Here is a 22333-nt window from a genome sequence, read left to right on the forward strand (position 1 = left end):
GCATGCCTTTGTTTGTTATTATCTATTATGCATTCATACTTATATTCTCTTGTTTGTTGTCATGTTTACTCCTGTTTATAGAAATAGTGATATACATTGCCCTACTGTGTAGTAGTCTAGTTATTTGACATGTCTGACTTGTGTACCTAGTTTATTGTTACCTAGATCATTGTAGGGTTTTATTTTCTTTTTAGTACATTTTATATAGAGGTGTATACTGTCAGTATCTACATGTTTAGTATCATGCACCATCTTGCATGATTGCATGCTGAGCGATTGTTGGCTTCATTATTGTTAAGCACATCGCTAGTTACATGATCTGCACACACAACCACTCATGAGTTAGTGGTACATTAGGCAGGGTGTGTGTATTTTGCTCTATCAGAGCTCTACTGGTCCACTCATGAGTAGCGATGACTGCAACATGTAGCGGGCAGGGATCCCTCCCCTTGACCATGATACAGGGAGATGAGAGCTTAGACTCCCCCACTATGTTTGGGGTAGGAGGATATGTGTACTCTGACAGCATCCTATCCACTCGGTCACTCAGGAGCAGTGATGACAGAGTACACAGTTGTCATATCCCTACCTACTCGGTCTCACCATTGCGTGTGAGATGGCTAACTGGCGTCAGGGGTGACACATGTCATTTTTGCATCATATGCATGGATTGCATTTATTGTTTGTGATTACTGCACTTTGGATGTTGCATTTTCATGGATGCATATGTTTGACATGCATACAGGATACATTATGTATTTTGGTTTGACCACCCTTATATCAAGATAGGAGACCCTGGTGAGTACAGTTCTTCTCCCCTTGTTCAATTTTGCATTTCTTGTTATTAGTCAGGAGACTGTACTCCATGATTATTATTGGTATATCAGCTTGATACCCGCTGAGTTGTTGAACTCACCCCGTTGCATTATTCCTATTACAAGTAGATGATTAAGCAGTTGCTTGGAGGTATCTTGTCTGCCGATCCCACGTCACATCAGAACACAGCTTACCTCACACTTACTTTCTTTTTATACGTTCTTTATTGATTTAACTTTGTATTGGTGTTTAGCCATATGGCTATGTCATTATTTTGGTGTTGTATTTGTGTTTAAGTCGTGCTGACACACATTGTGTTGTTTTGGTTGTATGGCCTTTCCGTTGTGTTTTTAGTACAATCGAGTAGGATGTTTTATATATAACTGCATGGTTGTGTTTGTAGTACAACCGTGTGAGCTATTTAATATATATATTACTGCATAGTTGTGTATATTCCAACCATGTGGGCCGATGTATTTTGTTGTTGATATATATATGCTTCAGATTGTCATCTGTACAAGGGAGATACTGTCGTATTTTCCTCTGGCAGAGACTCCTCAGGGGCGTGACATGCCTCATCCATTTAAATCATGTTGATAGACGTGACCTCAAAAGGTATCCTTGCAGGTGTATTATCAATCATAGCTGCATGCATGACTTGAAGATCAAGGTTAATAGACGATGGTGGCATTAAATATGAGGCAGCACCTGAATCACGTATGAGATTCACAATCTCACCACGTGTCCACTTTAAGCCGACAGAAGCCTTGAAGAGAGCAAAGGTATGTTGATGTGACAACCCCATCCTCCGCAATACATTAGTCCTATAAGTCGGGCTCACACCTCTTTTGACTAGACTCAATGGAGAGACTTATGATGAAGGGAGTATTAGAAGTCCCCATGTGTACTTGGAAGTTCAATAGCCATACTGAGATGGAGTCAAAGTCAAGATCAGTCAACAGGGAACCACTTCTACTCGGATGACGATGGTCATGAGATAAGAAGCTCCATCATTTGACTCGTCCATGCCAATTCCTCTAGCTCAACCACTTCTACTCAGAGGACGATGACCCTAAGACGAGAAGATCCACTATTCAGCTTGGCAGATTCAAGATGAGAAGCTCCACCATTCGGCTCGACAGGCTAATCCCTCCATCTCAACCAATTATACTCAGACGATAATGGCCCCAAGATGAGAAGCTCCACCATTTGGCTCGGCCAGGCTAATCCCTCCAACTCAGCCACTTCTACTCAGACAACGATGGCCCCGAGACGAGCCATTCAGCTCGATCACCCTGACTCCTCTTGCTAGACTTAGTCTTTTTCTACCAACTTTCGGTACCTAGAGCATGATCTACGTAGGAGGTGGGTTGCATGGAACATGGGATGACACGACCTACAAAGCATGGGATGACATGACTAGCAAGGTATGGTGTGACACAACTCATAGAATATGATGATCTAACACCTTCTATACTTGTAGAGAGCATCCCATCAGTCAGCAAGTGTGGACACTGTCCCTCCGGTAGGGGAATAAATATAAAAGATGATTCATCTCGTAAAGGAGGCATGCATACATAAATCGCCTCTGTATTTTTCCTGCTAATCTACTATTTTTCTTCCACCTTCATTTTCTTCTTCTACCTATGTTGAAAACTTAACTTGAGCGTCAAAGTGGTTGACCAAGGGTACCCCTGACTTCTATTCAAACTCTCTCTCTTAAACTTCACAGGTGTTCTTGACGGGTCAACCTTCTCTTGATATTCGATAACTTCATCAACATAGAAGATAGTTGTCCGATTATTGTCGATCGTCTCACATAGAAACACTTATTTTAAATATAAATATTTTAAAATATAAAATATAAATAGATTATAGTTCATTAGGAGCATAATAATATTAATTTAATATAAATTTAAAATTATTAAAATTATTAATAACTTTTGATATGACAAATATTTAATTAATGACTTTAATTTAATAAAATAATTAAAAATTTATTTTTACTTTAAATTATGAAATTATTTTTTTAATTTAACCGGGTACACACTTGACTGATTAAAAGTAATATTTTATTTTTTTATTTTTTGAAATTCATATATTCAATTCTTCGAATCGAGTATCAATTAATCATGAAAATGATCCATTTAATTTATAAAAACTTTTCATTGACCAATGAGATAAATCTAAGAAGTACATATAAGATATGGCAAATGATCAGTATCACGAGTAGTTCAACATCGTAGATGTATGATAGATCCTGTGAAAAATTTAAACCCTCATTATATAGGAGTATGCCCCACTTTTTTAGAATCACACCGTGTGTTCTTGATGAGTGAAAGTATATTTTCTTTTTATTTAGTTGGCACTAACCCACATATGCTGCAGGTTAATTTTAGGATGACTAATTTGATCCTATACAAATTTTCTAGATAAGTTAAAGAAGTGTTTCATTACTTTAAGATCAACAGTTGGGTTAAAAAAATTATCTAAGGGTTAAAAAAAATTATCTATTAATTTGCTGGATGATTCGGTGAGAAACTACCACTGTCCACTGTCCACTGTCCCGGGCTGTAAAAGTGCATTTTCGCATGGATAAAATGTAGCGTAAAATGCACATTTTAAGAAGTATCTGTTAATAAATCGCCGACGTTGTATTGAAGAAGTTGGCACCGTGTTATTGTCTTAGTGGCCCTGCAAGTCACACCCATGAAAAAAAACATTTCCCGAAAAGTGGAGGAAGAGAGGCCGGCGTGGATACTCCATTTTCAGGTGCTCACAATTCCGGTCATGGGTCTGCTAATCCTGCCAGCTAGTTGTCAGCATGCAATAAAGGTTATTGATGAGTTTAGATAGTCGGAAAAGAAATAAGAGAATTGGAACGCCACTACTACGAGAGAGCCACAGAAATGGCGGCTGGACAGAGATTAAGAGCATCCAGAAATATCTGGAGAGGATATACTTTTTTTAAAAAAAATATCTTTTCCTTTTCATTGGATAGGATATTTAAAAGATATTAGAAATTATCAGGTACAATTCTTTTTATGGTATGTAATGGGTCCATTAAAAGGTGGGCAGTCATTAATTTTTTTTAGTTTAATTTTTTGTTAATTTTTTAAAATTTAATCAAAAGTTTTAAAAAGTTATAGGAAAAAAATATTTAAAGTGAGACATTTGATAATGGAACCATAAATATTTAATTGATAAAATATTTAATTATAAAATTTAAAATATTTCAAAAATAAAATATTTAAAAAATAATATATAAATAAAGACCATAAATGTTTGAGAAAAATATCCCTGTCACATAGAGATATTCTAAGTTTCCATTCCCTCACCATGAATGCTTTAACGCCATTATCTTGCCCCAGGACTCATTTTAGTTGAATCAGATGCAGACACAGACTGATCAAATGGGAGACGGCTCTGTTCCTCATTATTGTGGAGTTTTCAAAAGCTTGAGACACTTTCTGGAAACAAAAGCACTTGCTGCATTTGACCAAATCCCTGAATGTTCAGTGTCTTCTCTGTCAAGCAAGATACTAACGCAGACATACTGAATCAGAAAGTTTCACCTTCTCCTGCAATACAATATCATATTGTCATTGCTTCCTTAAGGTGCATGGTCCTCTTGAGAGTACCATGGATGGATTGCACCTGGAACCACACGCAAGCATTCCACTACTGTTTGATATATGGAAACAGATTCTCCCAATTAAGTCTGTGATTGTCGTTATATTATCTCCTCAATCCAACTGGATTTTTTTTTTTGTTTTGCAGAAGGGCAATAAACCAGAAGAAAAATCCTTCACGCTCAGTAAATCATCTAGTAAGAGCACCATATTCATGAGCAAACAAACAATTAGAACAAAAATAGCGTTACTACCACCCAGTAGCAAGTACTAATTAACCTGTTTATTTATATAGTCAAGAGAGACGCTGGTTCACGGCTTGCAACAAAGGGAAGAAGGACAGTGGCTCACGGACTTTGGATAAAAGAGGAAGAACGTTGCAAATAAGTCTGAGTAACAGGACACGGACAGCGGATTCCTGTGTTTTTTAAGCACTAAGAAATTACAATGTTTCCAAGCGATCAAACATGCCATACTTTAATCAGATAAATTAAGTCAAATCAGTATCTTTTCTTTAGAAAAAACTTATTTCAGCTTCCGAAACGAGTTTAACTAATTCGTTGATTAATGTAATAAGAAATGAAGACTAACAAAATGGGAGTGCAGACCTCTCGATCAATCGGTGTCATCTCCACGCACGGCTCTTCCCATTCTTAGACATGGCGCCGATGGAGTCGTTCCAGATTTTTTTTCACTTATAAATAAGCTTCGATGTTACAGCAAACTGCAGTCGCCTAAAGATACGATGAGTGAAGCAAGCAGCATGACCACTGTGGACATAATTCGTCGGAGGAGCAGGGGAGACGGAGACACCAAGAAGAGGAGGCTTAGCGAAGAGCAGGTGGAGCTGTTAGAGAGGAGCTTCAACGATGAGAGTAAGCTGGAGACGGGAAGGAAGGACCTTCTGGCCGCCGAGCTCGGGCTCGACGGCAAGCAAGTGGCGGTGTGGTTCCAGAACCGGCGAGCGCGGCAGAAGAACAAGAAGGTGGAAGAGGCCTACGGCCAGCTCAAGTCCGCGCATGACGCCGCCGTCGCTGAGAAATGGCACCTCGAGAACGAGGTAAATCTGGTCTAATTCGTAATCGATGCACGCTTCCAACGATCAGAAATCAAGCCAAGCCCCATGTTTAATCTTGCAGGTGCTGAACTTGAAACTGAGGCTTTGGGAAGCAGAGGACGAGATAAGGAAGCTCTTGTTGGGAATGGCTGCGACTGCCGGAGACGGCAGCCGCGTGAGCTTGCCGTCGTCAGCTGGGGATTTCAGGGTACTGAACGGAGAAGCTGGGCTTATGTTCATGCATGAGTATGAATTTAACGACGGCATGCCGATTTTGTAGTGGAGTGATATGCTTCATGTATGAAGATCAATGCTATAGCTATATATAAATGGTTAAATCAGCAACAGAATCAATTGAATTGCAATGACAATGTTATGGAAGTCTTTCTGGCTCATCTCACAATTTCATTTTATCAAGGTTCAATATCCAGGAAGAACAGAGCTTCATTTGTTTGTCACTAATCCTTCAATGCCACTTTCCGAAAATTGAACTAGCTTTTCATAATTTACCTTTTTGTTACTTTCATTTTCATCTTTAAGAAGAGATGAAAATATTTGTTAAAACTGAAATCCTTGTTAAGGTAGCTCTTCCTTGCAGCTCATCAAAGCATTTAATGTTGTTGATTTAGCACGCAAAATAATGTATAAAATAAAATTATATTATGAGCATGATAATAAGTCTAAGCAAGTATGGATATAGTATGACAATACTATTATGCAATTAATGTGCAATTCAAATAAATGATAAATGAATGCGTATGTTTATATAGCATAAGGATCAAAAGTACTTAAGCAATTGGGGTTAATTTTGAGTAGATGGAAAATATTTTATTGAGTACTTGATATCTCGTATGGAAAGGACTGTTGTGATAGAATAATTTTTTTTTTCGTAATTTATTTATCTGTATTTTGTATTTTATTGTGGAATTAATGATACTAACTTAAGATGAATGGCATCAATACTCAAGCAGATCAGATAAGAGCTACTGACGTAAAATGGGTTCTTCCGTTGATTAGGGTTCCTAACTAAGGTTTACCTAATTCACAAGCGATCCACCCTTCAAACCATTTAAGGTCAATTAAAAAGTTAAGTTGTTTAGAAGTAAGAGACTCACTTTGCACTTCGATATACGACAATAGATAATAAGGACAAAAATCGATTCTATGTTTTATCATTTTGTATCTAGATAACAAACAAATTTAAACTTAGAGAATAATTAAGACTTCATCTTTTCATTCTGAAGTTTAGTCCTACACTTTGGTTTGAAGATAATGTTTTAAAATATATAATTTATCTAGTAATTTTTTAAAAAAATTATAATATTTTTTTATCACTTTATTCATAATTATTTTTTTAAAAAAATCTATATTTAAAATAATTTTCAATATATATTTTTAAACTTGATAATTTATATAGAAATTTTAACTAAAATTATTATGTGAATATGCTTAAATGCGTCTTAATGAGATTTAGCAAAAGTGATAATTCTTCAAAGGGCACACTCAATATTTGGAATTGGCCAAAAGACATTCCAAGATTTGAAAATGTTCAAAAGACATGCCTCTTTCTCGTTTTAATCATCAGTCAAAGTTGACTTTTTTTTTTCTCTTGCCTTTACCTATAACATTTTTCTCTTAAATTAAATTAAAATTTTCTGACTTCTTTGCATGTAAGCAACAATCACAGTGGTACTTGATCCTATTTGAAATCAATGGAGATGACGTTGGACAGATGACTCTATTGTTGACTAGGAGGAAGACTCTGAGATGAAGAAGAAATGATACGGAGCACTCCTTCCAATGCACATCGCAACAAAGAGGAGTATTAGAGCAAGAACCAAGGAGAGAGTCTCTGGCGTAGGCACTCCAATGCTCAAGTCAGTATCTTAGACAAGTGAAAAGTGGAGAAGAAGATGAACAGTAGATGCGTGCGTGTTATAATGTTGTAAAGTATACCTGGCCAACGGAAAGGAGCCCTTTTTATACTGACCCTCAGAGCCTCCGTTATCGTGAGGTGCCAGAGAATGTGTCAAAATATGTTGAGTAATGGAACATGTACGACCACCCCTCACGGAAGGTTCCATTATAAATATATATGAACCATCTTTTGTAGTCTCCATATTAATGAAGTGGCTGAGGATGCTTGATGTCAGAATATGTTGAATAATGCCAAGCAATAGGAGTTGTACAGACACCCTCAAAGGAAGGTTCCTTCGCATGTATATGCAATGGTAGCGAAATATTCCCTAACGAGTAAATGCTATTCTCTGATAGGTTGTTGTAATTATCTCACCTTGTTGTCTCTTGAAGGCAGTCTGACCGACCTTATAGCTGACCGATTGTATGATGGGAAACTAACACATGAGAAGTGGGGAGTTTAGCTCCAAAAGTTCGACATTTTAAGGTCGGCAGGACATATATTGAGAGTGCTATTGTAGAGGCAGGGAGATGGGCCCCGTATGTTTTGTTAGGATCTTCGGATGGCTAGAGAGGGGGGGGTGTGAATAGCCTCCTCTAAAAACTCAATTAATCTCCTCACAAAAGTTTGTTAGCACAGCGGAAATAAGCAAAAGGAAAACTAATGCAAGGAAAAGAAACAACCCACCACTAACACAACAAGGATGTACGACGTTCGGGGATAACTTGCCCCTACTCCTTGGCGTGTCCGTAAGGTGGACGATCCCTTGATCTTTCGGTAGATCACACCCCGGACAGATTCCGGCTAAGTATTTCTCCTTCTCGGTGGAGTAACCTCTCCACAAAGTCTTAGAAAAAATTTGAAATAAAGCACAAGACTTACAGAGTTTAGTGGCTAAAAGGAATGAACAATAAACTTACAGCCACGATGAAAGCAAAGCGCAAAGACAGAAGAAGTTCTTCGGCCAAGAGCTCAAAAACACAGCCCTCTTGCTTGATCGACAGAGAGTTTTTGAGAATTGCTATCTCAAACCTCTCTTCTTCCTTCTTCTTATTCCTCTGCTTTCTCACTGTCTTCAGCCAGAGCCGAATCACTGTCACCTGTATCGAATCACTGCGACCAACTCAGGCGTCGCCAATCACTCTTCCTCCTCATCTAGTTCTCTGAACTCACACCAATACCATCCATGGTCTTCACTGGTGTCTCTGAGCTCGAACCGATAAGCAAGAGTCAAGCTGTTGCCAACTGATCGCAGCCAGTGAACGTTGACGTTCCAATTGCACCATTTGCAGTGAAACACAGCAGAAAGAGCACTTGGTCTTATTCTTCTGATGGAGCTTAATTTGAATTTAAGCATTGGCACGACACCTGCAACCTGTAACTCAAAAAGCTTACAGAAGATGGTTAGATCAGATGAATCAGAAATCGCAGAGAAACAGCAGAAGACAAACGACATCGTTGTGGATCGGTCAACAGACCGATCCATAGCCCTCTGGACCGATCAGGACACATTCTGATCGGTCTGGGATGATGCTGATCGGTCTGTGGACCGATCAGCCTATAGGTGGATCGGTCCACAGACCGATCCCCCTATAGGTCTGAATCACATCGCGCTTGTTACTGATCGGTCACCAGACCGATCAGATAACCCACAGAGAGCTACTGTGTGATTACTGATCGGACACGAGACCGATCAGATAACTAAGGTATCACTGGATCGATCGACAGACCGATCTAGACAGCCAAAGTATCACTGGATCGGTCAATAGACCGATCCAATGCCTCTGTTGGTTTTAGAGTTTCCCAGCCCTAAACCCTAACGTCTCCCTGCTCCAGAGAACGAGCTACCGAGCCCTCTCTGACCTAGTCCGGAGAACGAGCTACCGAGCCCTCTCCGACTTCCACGTCCGGGTCAGAGAACGAGCTACCGAGCCCTCTCCGACTTCGTCCGGTCAAGAGAACGAGCTACCGAGCCCTCTCTGACCTAGTCTGGAGAACGAGCTACCGAGCCCTCTCCGACTTCGTCCGGTCCAAAGAACGAGCTACCGAGCCCTCTCTGACCTAGTCCGGAGAACGAGCTACCGAGCCCTCTCCGACTTCGCGTGCCAAGTATCCATACTTGGACTTTTCCTCTCCACATGATCAACCTTGATCATTAATCAATCTAAGTTTAATTAATATCTGATACAAACTTAAATCAGTGTCAACATCAAAACAACAGCCAGGTTAGACTGTATTAACATGTTTGACTAGTGCAAGAGTTGACCAAGTTTGTTCTATGTATCTTGGCAATGGATGGTGGACTGCTAAGTCCCTTAAGTCCGGTCGGTTCTAGGGCCAACAAGCCATATGCTGAGAAGCTTGAATTTTTGTAGAGTGGGGATCTATGCTCTGCAAGTTTGACTGGCCCCTAGGTCGACCATATGTAATCTCCCATATGTATATTGAGAACGTTGGGTGTGAAGAGTGAACTAAGCCCCTTATGCCTTATCGGCTCTTAGTCCACCCAGGTTTATGTTGAGAGCCCTGTTTATAAGAAATATTAAGGCATGGGAAGCTAGGTCCGTATATCCGGCTAGCCATTAGTCTGCTCGAGTTTATACTGTTGGTGCGGTTAGCACTAACGATTTAACCCAGGTTTTGATGAATGACAAATAGGTTAAGTTAGGTTTATTATTGATCTAACACTCTGATCGAGTGTGCAGGATAAGTCCAGACAGGTCGACGGGCTGACCGGATGTCTGGCACGAAGCCCAACTAGGTCGACGGGCTGACCAAATGGCTGGCACGAAGTCCAAGCGGGTCGACGGGCTGACCGGACGCTTAGGCACGAAGCCCAGCTAGGTCGATGGGCTGACCGGATAGCTGGCACGAAGTCCAGACGTGAGGTAAGTCACTGGAGGGGAGTGACTGCGAGGACGCGTTCCCAGGAAGGGAACATTAGGCGTCGATCCGGCTTAGATCCATTTCGGATATCTAAGTTGAGATCGTGACTAGATTCCGGTCTCGGAAAGACGGAATCTAAGTCATACTCTTTTCTTGTTAAATCATATTACTTTAGTTGTGCTAACAATCTGTTTTGCAGAATATATATTTGCCTCAGACTAATTCTGTTTTGCAGGAAAGGAAGTGGGCGCCCGGAGGTGAATTTTATCCGGCCGAGTAATCACCACGTGGAGTTCGCTGATTAGACCTGCCACGTCGCGCCAGGGCGCCCGGAGCAGCATATAAAAGAAGCCCCAGGGGTGGAGCTTCAAAAACAACTGAGAACTCTTCGACTGCTTGCTCTGCTGCTCTACGCTCCTGCGACGCTAACAAAGCCCCGACAAAGTGCTCCTTCTTCTTTGGTTAATTTTCTTGTCGGTATCACTTTATTTCCATTAGCATTTCTGTACCTTAATTTGTAATAGTATTTCGAATTGCTAGTGAATTGCCCAACGAAAGTACTCAAAGAGTACGGGCCTTCGAGTAGGAGTCGTCACAGGCTCCGAACGAAGTAAAAAACACCTTGTTCAGTTTGCCTAAGTTTTTTATTATTCTGCTGCGCTTAACTCTTATTAACGCGATTTTTTCGAATCGATATCCACCCCCCCTCTATCGACGTTTTACGATCCTACAAGTGGTATCAGAGTAGGTATCGCTCTGATTTGGTGCAACCAATTTGTTGTTTATTTTTTTTCTCGGTTTCAGTTTTACGCTTAATTTCAAAACTGGTTTTAATTTTTTTTTGTTGCAATTAAATCTAAATTGGTGCAACACCAATTTAGATACTTCTATTATTTTTCTTCTTCCGCACTACTAATCCAAGACCAAGTCTTGGGATTTTTTTCTTTTCTTTCTTCTGTGCGCAGGACTAAAATGTCTCAGACAGAAGGATTCAGCACAGTACGACCTCCACTCTTCAACGGGGACGATTTTCCATATTGAAAGAAGCGCTTGGAGGTTTACCTCAAAACAGACTTCGACCAGTGGATGAGCGTTACGAGACCCTATAAAATTCCAGCGGACAGCTCCGGGAATATACTGGATCCTGAAGACTGGACAGCAGATTTGAAGAAAAAGGCGTCAACAGAAAATGCGGATTAACAAGAGAAGAACTGAACAGATTCACACAAAAACGCTAAAGAGCTATGGGACAAATTGATCGAGCTGCACGAGGGAACGAGCGACGCCAAGGTAACAAAACAAGACCTGCTTTTAAATAAAATTCTTAATATAAAAATGCAGGAAGGTGAAACGGCGAATTAGCTCCACGCGAGGATCAAGGACATCCTCAACGGGCTTCATGCGATAGGCCACCAGATGGAAAATAGAGACTTAATAAGGTACGCATTAAATGCTTTTCCACGTAATAGTTTGTGGGCATCAATCGTAGATGCCTACAAAATTTCTAAAAATCTTTCTAAGTTAAAATTAGACGAGCTTTTCTGTGAATTAGAATTACATGAACAAACTAATGTTGGAGCCGAGAAGGGTATAGCTTTATTTGCAGGTTCCTCCAAAGAAAAGAAGAGCAAGCCTGAATATGAAGAAGATTCCGACCAAGACTCCGAAGACGAAGAACACCTGGTGAACTTGGTAAGAAAAATGTTCACCAGGAGAAAAAGGAGCTTCAGCAAAAAGGACCTTCAAAAGATCAGTTCTCCCTCAGAACAAAAGAACGTGACTTGCTTCGTGTAGCGACCCACCTTCTTTACTACTACCACTCTCTAGAGGTGGACGCTACTTAACTGCTAACTCTACTTAACCGGTATGATAAAAATCTTTAGGAAAACCCTACCGAAAAATTTCGACAGAGTCTCCCCTGTACCGGTGACCATATACGTAAATACATACAGAGTATACTCAGCCATAGGCGGCTGGAACATATATTTTCACAACCACGCAGTTTAATAAATCAAATCATGTAAATAATGAAAAGCGGAAACATAACTTCTTACTGCAAAATTTCCTTATCAACTTAATAAGAAATTAAACTAAACAAATTCTTAAACTAAGTGAGTTCTTTAGCTAAGTCCAAAGGATCTCCATAGTCCACACATCACACACCGTCACAGCATCTCCTTGTCGCCTTCTTCCTTATACTTTAGCTTTTCCTTTATCTGCAGTAGGAGGAAAATAGTATCTATAAGCTAAAAGCTTAGTGAGCGCTATCCTACTCATAAAAACTCGATATGCATGTATATAAATAAAAACATGCTAAAACTGAATGCTAACATGTGAAGCTACTCATGCTCATAAAAAGCAAAGAAATCAACTAACTGAAAAACTAACATGTATAGCTACTCATGCTCATAAATAGCGAAGGAACTAACTGCAAAGCTAACATGTAAAGATAATCATGCTCATAAATAGCAAAGAAATCTAACTAACTGAAATACTAAACATGTATAGCTAATCATGCTCATAAACCAATAAAGGAATCATACTAACTGAAATACTAAACATGTATAGCTAATCATGCTCATAAACCAATAAAGGAATCATACTAACTGAAATACTAAACATGTATAGCTAATCATGCTCATAAACCAATAAAGGAATCATACTAACTGAAATACTAAACATGTATAGCTAATCATAGAACTATCATGTGTATCAATAAGAAACTGAATTGATACCTAAGCTAAACTAATTAATGCTAAACTGAGTCTAACTTGTATTCACATAACTAATTTGTGAAGTTTTGAAAACTATTTACATAATAGATTAAAATAATAATCATGCTGCTGATGGGCCCGGCAACTGTACTTGCTGTGCGCGCATCCCTAACTAAACCCGGGATTGCAAGTTCCGAGTCTAGTAGGGTTTACTAGGTTATCTAAACCTAGGGACGACTGTGGGAGCCCAACCCAATGGATATCTAATCCAGTACAGTGCCACTGCTGAAAATAAAATACTGATTTCATAGCTAATTTTCTTACCTTGCTTTAACTAGGTTGTCTGAACCTAGAGCTAGGTTATCTGAACCTAGAGGCGACTGTGGGAGCCCACCCATTGGACCGTAGTCCCATATAAGCTGAAGCAAGACTAAATAAGTTATTTTAAATGCTTCTACTGCATTTACTGAGCTATTAAAATGCCTACTGTAGCATTATATTGAGCTAAGCATTTTATCAAGCACTTGGTGTGCACTAGAACACACCCACTGCTCTACTTAATAAAAATCTGTACTGCGAAACTTTAAGCATGCTTCCATAAAAATAAAAAGAAAACTTAACTAATAAAATCCTAACTAGTTAAATTCCATACAATACTTATCAAAATCTACAAGCCATACTACTGAAGTGCCTAAAAATAACATGGTACAACACTTAAAACCTCATACCAAAACTGAAAACACATATAACAGAACTTAATGGATCTACTCATGTTGATTTGTTTCTAACCGAGCATAGCCTAAAGGAAAATTACTACTGCTATCAAAGTTAACACAAGTTACACTAAAGCATGCTCTCAACAGGTTTGCAAATTCTGACTCGTTTCCAGTTAATTGCATATAAACTAAAATCTGTAAAGCTTACATAAAATGAACCACTTAAACACATGTTGTTCATGTCATTCTAATGGTAAAGAGGACTGGTAATGCTTATTAAATGGCACAGAAAAATCTAGAACTACATGCTCAAGATGAAGAGTTGTTTAGGTTCATGAAAGCAGCCTAAATTCAGAAATTGCATGCTCTAAAATAAAACTGCTCATACACATTGGATAGCATGGAATTAATTAAGTCTGCATACTAAGCTTGACACTATAAAAACAATCTGCACTTAATAAAAAAAACTGTGTAAAACCTGTTCAAAGCTATACTTTTACATAGCAATTGGGATCTTTAAGCATGCTACAGCAGAAACAAACTAAGGAACGAGTAATTTGGATTCCTTAAACATGCTTCAACAGAAATAAGTCAAGGAAACAAGAAATCTGGATTCCTTAAACATGCTTCAACAGAAATAAGGCAGAGGAAACAATTCTCGGGAATTACTCTTAATCTTCCAGTCATCAATTCCTAAAGCATGCTACTGCCACATTAAAAAGAAATAAGCGAATCTCATATAGAACTCTCTAAGCATGCTATAGAATGCTACGGCAGAAATAACAGGGAGAAAACAAATCTCGGAAATTTCCCTTAATCCCTAAAATTCTGCACACATGATCCAAACAAAAGAAACTATATCCCTAGCACAATAATTTCGGCACAACACAATCCGAACAAAAGGACATGCTGTGGATGATAAGGAATGAAATCAAATTCCGAAATCAAAAGGAAAAGAATATCAATGTCGCGGAACTACTCCTACTGCAGGTGAGAAGCAACTCACCTTCGTTTCCTTGATTCACAGCTGAAGGAGGAACCTTCTAGTGCTTCTAGGGTTCGGGTGAACTTGAAATCGGGGCCTCTTCCTCGCTCATGGCTTCCTTCTTGACGAGCGACCTCGGATCGACGAAGAACCCCCGGAGTTCGCCCCTCGCCGGCCGCCGGAGGGATGCCCTAGCTGCGGCTTGTTTCCGCCCGGCTGCCTTTGTCGCGCGAGAGAGGTAAGATCGAAGGAATTAGGTCACGGGAGAGAAAAGAGTATAACTTAACCCTTTCTTTAACTTGTCCTTTTATAACTACAGCTTAAGACCAATTCGTTATGAATCTGTTTACGAAATACCCGCTGGCGCGCTTGGTCCGCTGGAAAGATAAGTTCCCGAAGGTCTTGGGTTCGAGCCGTCCTCGGCTCCTTTTTAAACGGAATTTTTTATTTCGTTTCTTACAACTACTTAACTACATTTAATTCCCTTATATTATAACAAAACTTGCTTAGCTCAGTTGGTTGGCTGACCTTGGTTAAGGTCTAGTTCGGTCTAGGGTTTAGGGTTCAAAACCCAACCTTAATGTTAACTTTACTTTTTTTTTTTTAAACTTCTTTTGTTTGGTAAAAATACCAAACGAACTCCAAAAATTCCATAAAAATACTCTAAAAATTTCTAAAAATCTCTAGAATTTTTCTAAAACATTTCTAGATTTTAATAAGGTCTTTTAGAACTCTAAATCATGAAATTTGGGGTGTTACACTTCGGCTGTAATAAAAAGGGACACTACAAGAACGAATGCCCAAAACTGAAGTTCGACAAACCGAAGTCAACCAAAAAGAAGGCCCTCAAAGCAACGTGGGACGACTCCTCGGACGAATCGGAGGAAGAAGAGCAGAAACATCAGAGCCACCTCGCACTGATGGCCCGCGAAGCTGAAACAGAAAACGAGTCGGAAGATGAAGACGGGTCTGAACCCGTTTCCGAAGGTCCGAATGAGGTATATTTTAATTTAAACAAAAATTTTTTTAGAATTATTTCCTGTTTAAATAGTAAATTAATTAAAATAGAAAATGAAAACAAATCACTTCTTGAGGAAAATCAAAACCTCAAGGAACAAATCAAAAATTCAAATCCAACTCAAGATCTAACACTTGAGGAGGAGAATTTATCATTAAAAAATGATATTAACAATTTAAAAGAAATGCTAGAAAAATTTACAACAAGATCAAAAAATCTTGACTTAATCCTGAACAATCAAAAAGCATGTTATAATAAAACCGGACTCGGATACAAGTCGAACTCAAATAAAACTTTTAAGTCATTAATAACTCAATACAAATCAACTAATCAAGCTTGGGTTCCAAAAGTGTGTCTGACCACGCAAGTAGGACTTAATCAATATTATATACCTAAAGAAAAAGTATATTATATAAACTCGATTAAACCAAATAAAAAACCAAAATACAAACCTAAATCAAAAAATTCAAAATTTAAAACTCAACAAAATATAAACTATCACCAAGTTAATTATAACTATAAAAGAAACAGACACAAACCTAAAACGAAAATTTAAATTAAAGGTCAATAATTCAGGGGGAGGCTCCAGAATAGCTGGCACCTCCAAAATTAACTAACCCGGCAGGGTAATTAGGATTAGTTAAAAAGAGACCAAGTTTAACTTGAATCATGGTACTGGTGAAGTTTTTGGATGATAGTACGTTAGGAAAGCTTGGGCATCGCATGTCTAGAAAGATATGGTTTCGATCTGGTGCATTTGGCCAAGTGGAACTGACCGAAGCTACCCTTAAATGAATCCCAACCAGTTAGACCAAGATTTAGTACTAAGCTCCGTGGATAGGACTATTCGGAAAACCTCGAAAGGTTGGTTACTACCAAAGACGTCCATGTGACTCACCAATCTTAGAAGTTTATCCGAAGATTGCCTATTTGTGGAGACCAAAGCTAAATCTGAATCTAACACAAGTTAAACCAAAACTCCATAATTAAAAATCCAATTTCATCTCACAAAATCATAGGATTCCCTGATTGATAATATAGATCGGGTGAGATGAATAAGGCTTAAATTTGTTTAATTAAAATTAATTTCAAAATTTTAATTTTAAAACTTAAAAATTAATTTCAAAATTTTAATTTTAAACTTAAAAATTAATTTCAAAATTTTAATTTTAAACTTAAAAATTAATTTCAAAATTTTAATTTTAAAACTTAAAAATTAATTTCAAAATTTTAATTTTTAACTTAAAAATTAATTTCAAAATTTTAATTTTAAAACTTAAAAATTAATTTCAAAATTTTAATCTTAAAACTTAAAAATTAATTCCAAAATTTTAATCTTAAAACTTAAAAATTAATTTCAAAATTTTAATTTTTAACTTAAAAATTAATTTCAAAATTTTAATTTTTAAACTTAAAAATTAATTTCAAAATTTTAATTTTAAACTTAAAAATTAATTTCAAAATTTTAAATTTTAAACTTAAAAATTAATTTCAAAATTTTAATTTTAAAAGCTTAAAAATTAATTTTAAACCTAATCTCTAAATCTTAATGTAAAAAAAAAAAAAAAAAAAAAAAAATCAGCCCCTGGTATTCACTTCCGGGGCGCCCGGGAGGGAATCCGGGCGCCCCGCCTAAAATCAACTCCGGGCGCCCGAAATGGCTCCAGGCGCTCGGAGCTCCCTATAAATAAGGGCCCTTGCCCCACAAAATCTTCACTTTTGCCAAGGTTCACTCCGAACCTCAGTACGAGAGCATTTTAAATCAAAATTTTCTTGCGGTGAAGACGCTGCTACGATTCAACCGAGGTCGTCAGATCTATATTTGTCGATGGCTCCTCGGTAAAACTTCTTCCCCTATCTGAAAATTTATTAGAATTTGTCTTCTAATTTTTTCTTAGAATATCTTTTTTTATATACAGTAGGAAACGAACAAATACTGGTGCTGAACCCTCTAATGCTAGCACTGACCCTAGGTTTCCCACAGATGAACTAAGGATTAAGTTTGAGTCAACCGTTTATAAGGCCATTAGGACTAACTGTATAGATAGATCGTTCTTTCTAGGTTCATGTGCCTCCGTTATAGGGTTATAAACCACTATAACTTAAAGAACCTTGTCGAATGTACCAGTCCAGTAAACATAAGTCTGTGTGCTGAATTTTGCAATAACCTAGTGAAAGTAGACGATCTCACCTATACCACTAGGGCAGCGGGTACTGATATCACGTTTTCCCCTACGACTATCCGAGAGTTTTTAGAGTTACGTGCATCTACTTGTCCTTTCTTGTGCTATCCTCCCAGGGATCTACCATTTGGAGATCCCTACTCACATATTACTCTCGGTACGATTTATTCGTATTTTTTTGGGGGAGAGCGAGATCCCACTGTGACCCAGTTTAGGTCGATAGAACTTTGAGTCCAGGACTACGCTCTTTATAGGGTCTTAGTCCTTTGCATTTTACCACTGACTACTCAGGACATCGCTGTGATGCTCCCATTCCATTCATTTTTACTCTATGCCCTGAGTCATAGGTTAGATATTGACATCAGCCTACATATCTTCTCCACCATTATCTACTCGGCTGGATACGTGACTGATAGACGAGTCCACATGCCATTCTGTCACATTCTGGCAGCCTATATGTCCTCGTTGCACATTGATGTCACTAGAGGAGACATTGCCTATATGACCGAGTTCGATGTTATAGAAGCTAAGAACTTCTCTCTAGTTGGTATCCACGTAGATAGGGATGACGAGACTATGTCTTGGCGGAGGGGGGCACAGCACCAGCCCGATCCAGACGCACAGGGGGACGAGTTCATGCTTGCACTGTTTCTAGAGGAAGCCACACCGGCTCCACCACCGCCCCCAGCTCGAGCACCACGTTACACTCCCCGCACTCTAGCCGACCGTATGACCGGACTAGAGAGAGCTATGGCGAGTCTCCAGCAGGAGAACTCTGATTTTCATCGGGACATACGGCGAGAGGTTGTCGAGTTATGAGCTGCCGGGGAGACCCAACACACTGAGTTGATGGCGCTTCTCCAATCCTTGGGATCTGGACCACCCCCTTCATCATCTCAGTAGCTCTAGTTATGACTCACTTCTGTAGCTACACTACCTGTAAAATATTTTGGATATATCTAGTGATATTTCAGACCTGCATTGATTATGTTCTATCTTGGTAGCCTAGGAATTTTGAATTTCAGAAATATTTTCAAAGATGATTGTTTTTAACTCATAAGTTCAAACATGTGTCAGTTTTTAAAACCTTCCTATTTTTAGATTTTTAAATAAACTTTTAGCCTTAGACTAGTTCAAAATCCTTAGAGAACATGCACCCATAGGACTAGTTTTGAGCATCTCACCAAAACCCTAGGCTTACCTTGCTTGTGTTTGCCGAACAATAGAATGGGGTGAGATGCATAGGCCACTTGCCTAAGACTTAAGATGCTTATTTCAGTGCATCGACATAAGTCTGGGCGTTAAAAACAAAATATATATTAATCAAGTTAAGATTGACCTTAACTTGACTAACCAAGTGAAAGCTGCTATCTTTTGATAAGTCAGTCAGTAACTAACTGGTTAGACATTTGATTTAATGTCAGGTCCAGGGGGAGGAATCAATTAAATTTTTTTTGGGTTTTCAAAACATTTTTATTAAAAATTTCTTAAACCTATTTTTGAAAACTAAGTTATTGAACTTCAAAATTAGATTTAATGTAGTTTTGAAAATTGAATTCAAAAATCTAGTTCTGAGAATTTGACTTTACTTAATTCTACTTAATTCTACAAAAATTAATTTTTGTAAACTAAGCGCAAACTTAGTGTTGAAAATTAAACTTCAATCAATCTTGAAATATATTTTAAAACTTAGTTTTGAAATTTTGCTTATGTTTGAAAAGAGTTGAAATCTGTTTTAAAAAATTGTTTTTCTTGAAATTTAGAACTTATTCTTAAACCTTAACCTTAGAAGCTATACTTGAAAAATTAGCTATTTTTCACAAAACTTAGCCTTTAAATCTGGATTTTTTTATATATACACCTATTTTTGAAAACTAGCTTTAAAAAATCAAGTCTTTTATGTACTTAAGTCTTGAAAGTTGAATCCTTTACCAACTCAGTTTTAGAAAATCAATTTTACCTAGTTTTGAAAAATAGATCTTTTAAACTTGTCTCAAAACTTAGCTCTTTTACAAAAGATAAATTACTAAGTTTAACTCCCCCAGATTAACTTGACATGATTCCTTACTTTGTCTGAAGTCTATATTTTTTTTATTATTTTAAACATGCTTATTTTTGATGAATGCCAAAGGGAGAGGGTTAGGTGGGTTAAGTTAGCCAAACCAATTGAAAATACAAACTAACTTAAAAAACCTCTACATAATGATGTTATCTGTTTTTTTTGCAAATGTCTTCACTAACTTAACCAGGTTGTCATTCCATCAAAAAGGGAGAGATTGTTGGTGCGGTTAGCACTAACGATTTAACCCAGGTTTTGATGAATGACAAATAGGTTAAGTTAGGTTTATTGTTGATCTAACACTCTGATCGAGTGTGCAGGATAAGTCCAGACAGGTCGACGGGCTGACCGGATGTCTGGCACGAAGCCCAGCTAGGTCGACGGGCTGACCAGATAGCTGGCACGAAGTCCAAGCGGGTCGACGGGCTGACCGGACGCTTAGGCACGAAGCCCAGCTAGGTCGACGGGCTGACCGGATAGCTGGCACGAAGTCCAGACGGGTCGACGGGCTGACCGGACGTCTGGCAGGTAAGTAAGGTAAGTCACTGGAGGGGAGTGATTGCGAGGACGCGTTCCCGGAAAGGGAACATTAGGCGTCGATCCGGCTTAGATCCATTTCGGATATCTAAGTCGAGATCGTGACTAGATTCCGGTCTCGGAAAGACGGAATCTAAGTCATACTCTTTTCTTGTTAAATCATATAATTGTGCTAACATCTTGTTTTGCAGAATATATATTTGCCTCGGACTAATTCTTTCTTGCGGAAAGGAAGTTTCTGGAGAAAAGGAGGTTCGGGCGCTCGGAAGGGATCCGGGCGCCCGTGGAGTTGCCACGTCGCACCAGGGCGCCCGGAAGGGATCCAGGCGCCCGGAGCAGCATATAAATGAAGCCCCAGGGGTGGAACTTCAAAAACAACTGAGAACTCTTCGACTGCTTGCTCTGCTGCTCTACGCTCCTGCGACGCTAACAAAGCCCCGACAAAGTGCTCCTTCTTCTTTGGTTAATTTTCTTGTCGGTATCACTTTATTTCCATTAGCATTTCTGTACCTTAATTTGTAATAGTATTTCGAATTGTTAGTGAATTGTCCAACGAAAGTACTCAAGGAGTACGGGCCTTCGAGTAGGAGTCATCACAGGCTCCGAACGAAGTAAAAAACACCTTGTTCAGTTTGCCTAAGTTTTTTATTATCCCGCTGCGCTTAACTCTTATTAACGCGATTTTTTTGAATCGATATTCACCCCCCCTCTATTGACGTTTCACGATCCAACATATACTAGGGTATATGCCCATAATATATAAGGAGTTGTGCCCCGTGGCCCTAGTCGGGTTCACGTCTACCTGAGTTTATACTAGGGGCTTCACTCCTGAGAGGCAATTCATCCGGGTACATGCATCCCTTACTTTGACTGCCATCTCACATTGAATTTAACTATCACACCATCTTGACCATCGATTCTACCTTACCCTTGGGGCCACTCGCAATATACGATATCACTAGCTTCTCCTTCAAGTCTAATTGAAGGAAGTTCACAACCGACTTACTAGACCCAAGTCCTTTTTCTGCTTGACCATCCAATCGACTAGTAGGACCAAGTGACCCAGTGGTTGATCGCTCATTAATGCTACAGTCAAATTTATCTTTTCTTTGAAAAACACATGTCATACGCTTGATATGCCAAGTAATGCGCCGATGATACGCGCGAGAGCACTCTTTATTGTAATGATTTAGTTATCTTGTCTATTATAAATGTCATTTCTTGGGTATTCACCATGTACCTCATGAACTCATTCTCTACTATGACAGATGACACACATCTTTTAGTACAAATCGACTGCACTCATTCAATCTGATGGTCCCCAACAATCAGGTCATTGTGATCGGAGGGCTGAGCTTAACGGGTCTTTTATAACTTGAGTCTAAAAACCCTAAGCGCCTAAGAGATAAATCACCTATGCTTCGCCTTCTTCCTTCTTCTTTGGAGATTTCTATAACTAGGTTCTCTTCTCCCCTACCTATACTAGTAGGCATCTTCTTCGATCTCCTTTCAATTCTCCCTTGTCCATCCATGGTCGTAGAAACTTTCACTCCCTGTTACACATTCACCTGTTCTGACTTCGACAACCGCGACTTGGATATGATTCGCCTAGCCTTAGAAATACCTATGAGCTTTCATATTTGTATCCCAACTCCTCAAGATCGTCCTCATCACCCTCCGCTTAGCTATGCCACCTTTTTAAAGGATCAACTTCTTGTGGGCCTTCACATTCCAATCCCCCCTTTTTTATCTGAAGTAAGTCGCTATTTTAATATCCCTCTCCAACAACTCGCACTCAATGTCTTCCTCTCC

At 38.8% G+C, this 22333-nt stretch overlaps 1 protein-coding gene across 1 annotated transcript; it reads left to right on the forward strand.

Annotated features, from left to right (window-relative positions):
• Nucleotides 1-5202: 5202 nt before the first annotated feature.
• Nucleotides 5203-5785, forward strand: LOC122029090 (homeobox-leucine zipper protein HOX14-like). The gene is made up of 2 exons (XM_042588048.1): nt 5203-5508; nt 5588-5785. Exons 1-2 carry the CDS (start codon nt 5212-5214, stop codon nt 5783-5785), a joined length of 495 nt encoding a protein of 164 aa, XP_042443982.1. The 5' UTR covers nt 5203-5211.
• The last annotated feature ends 16548 nt before the right edge of the window (nt 5786-22333 follow it).

Source organism: Zingiber officinale, chromosome 10B (genome assembly GCF_018446385.1).
Source record: "Zingiber officinale cultivar Zhangliang chromosome 10B, Zo_v1.1, whole genome shotgun sequence".
NCBI classification, from domain to species: domain Eukaryota; kingdom Viridiplantae; phylum Streptophyta; class Magnoliopsida; order Zingiberales; family Zingiberaceae; genus Zingiber; species Zingiber officinale.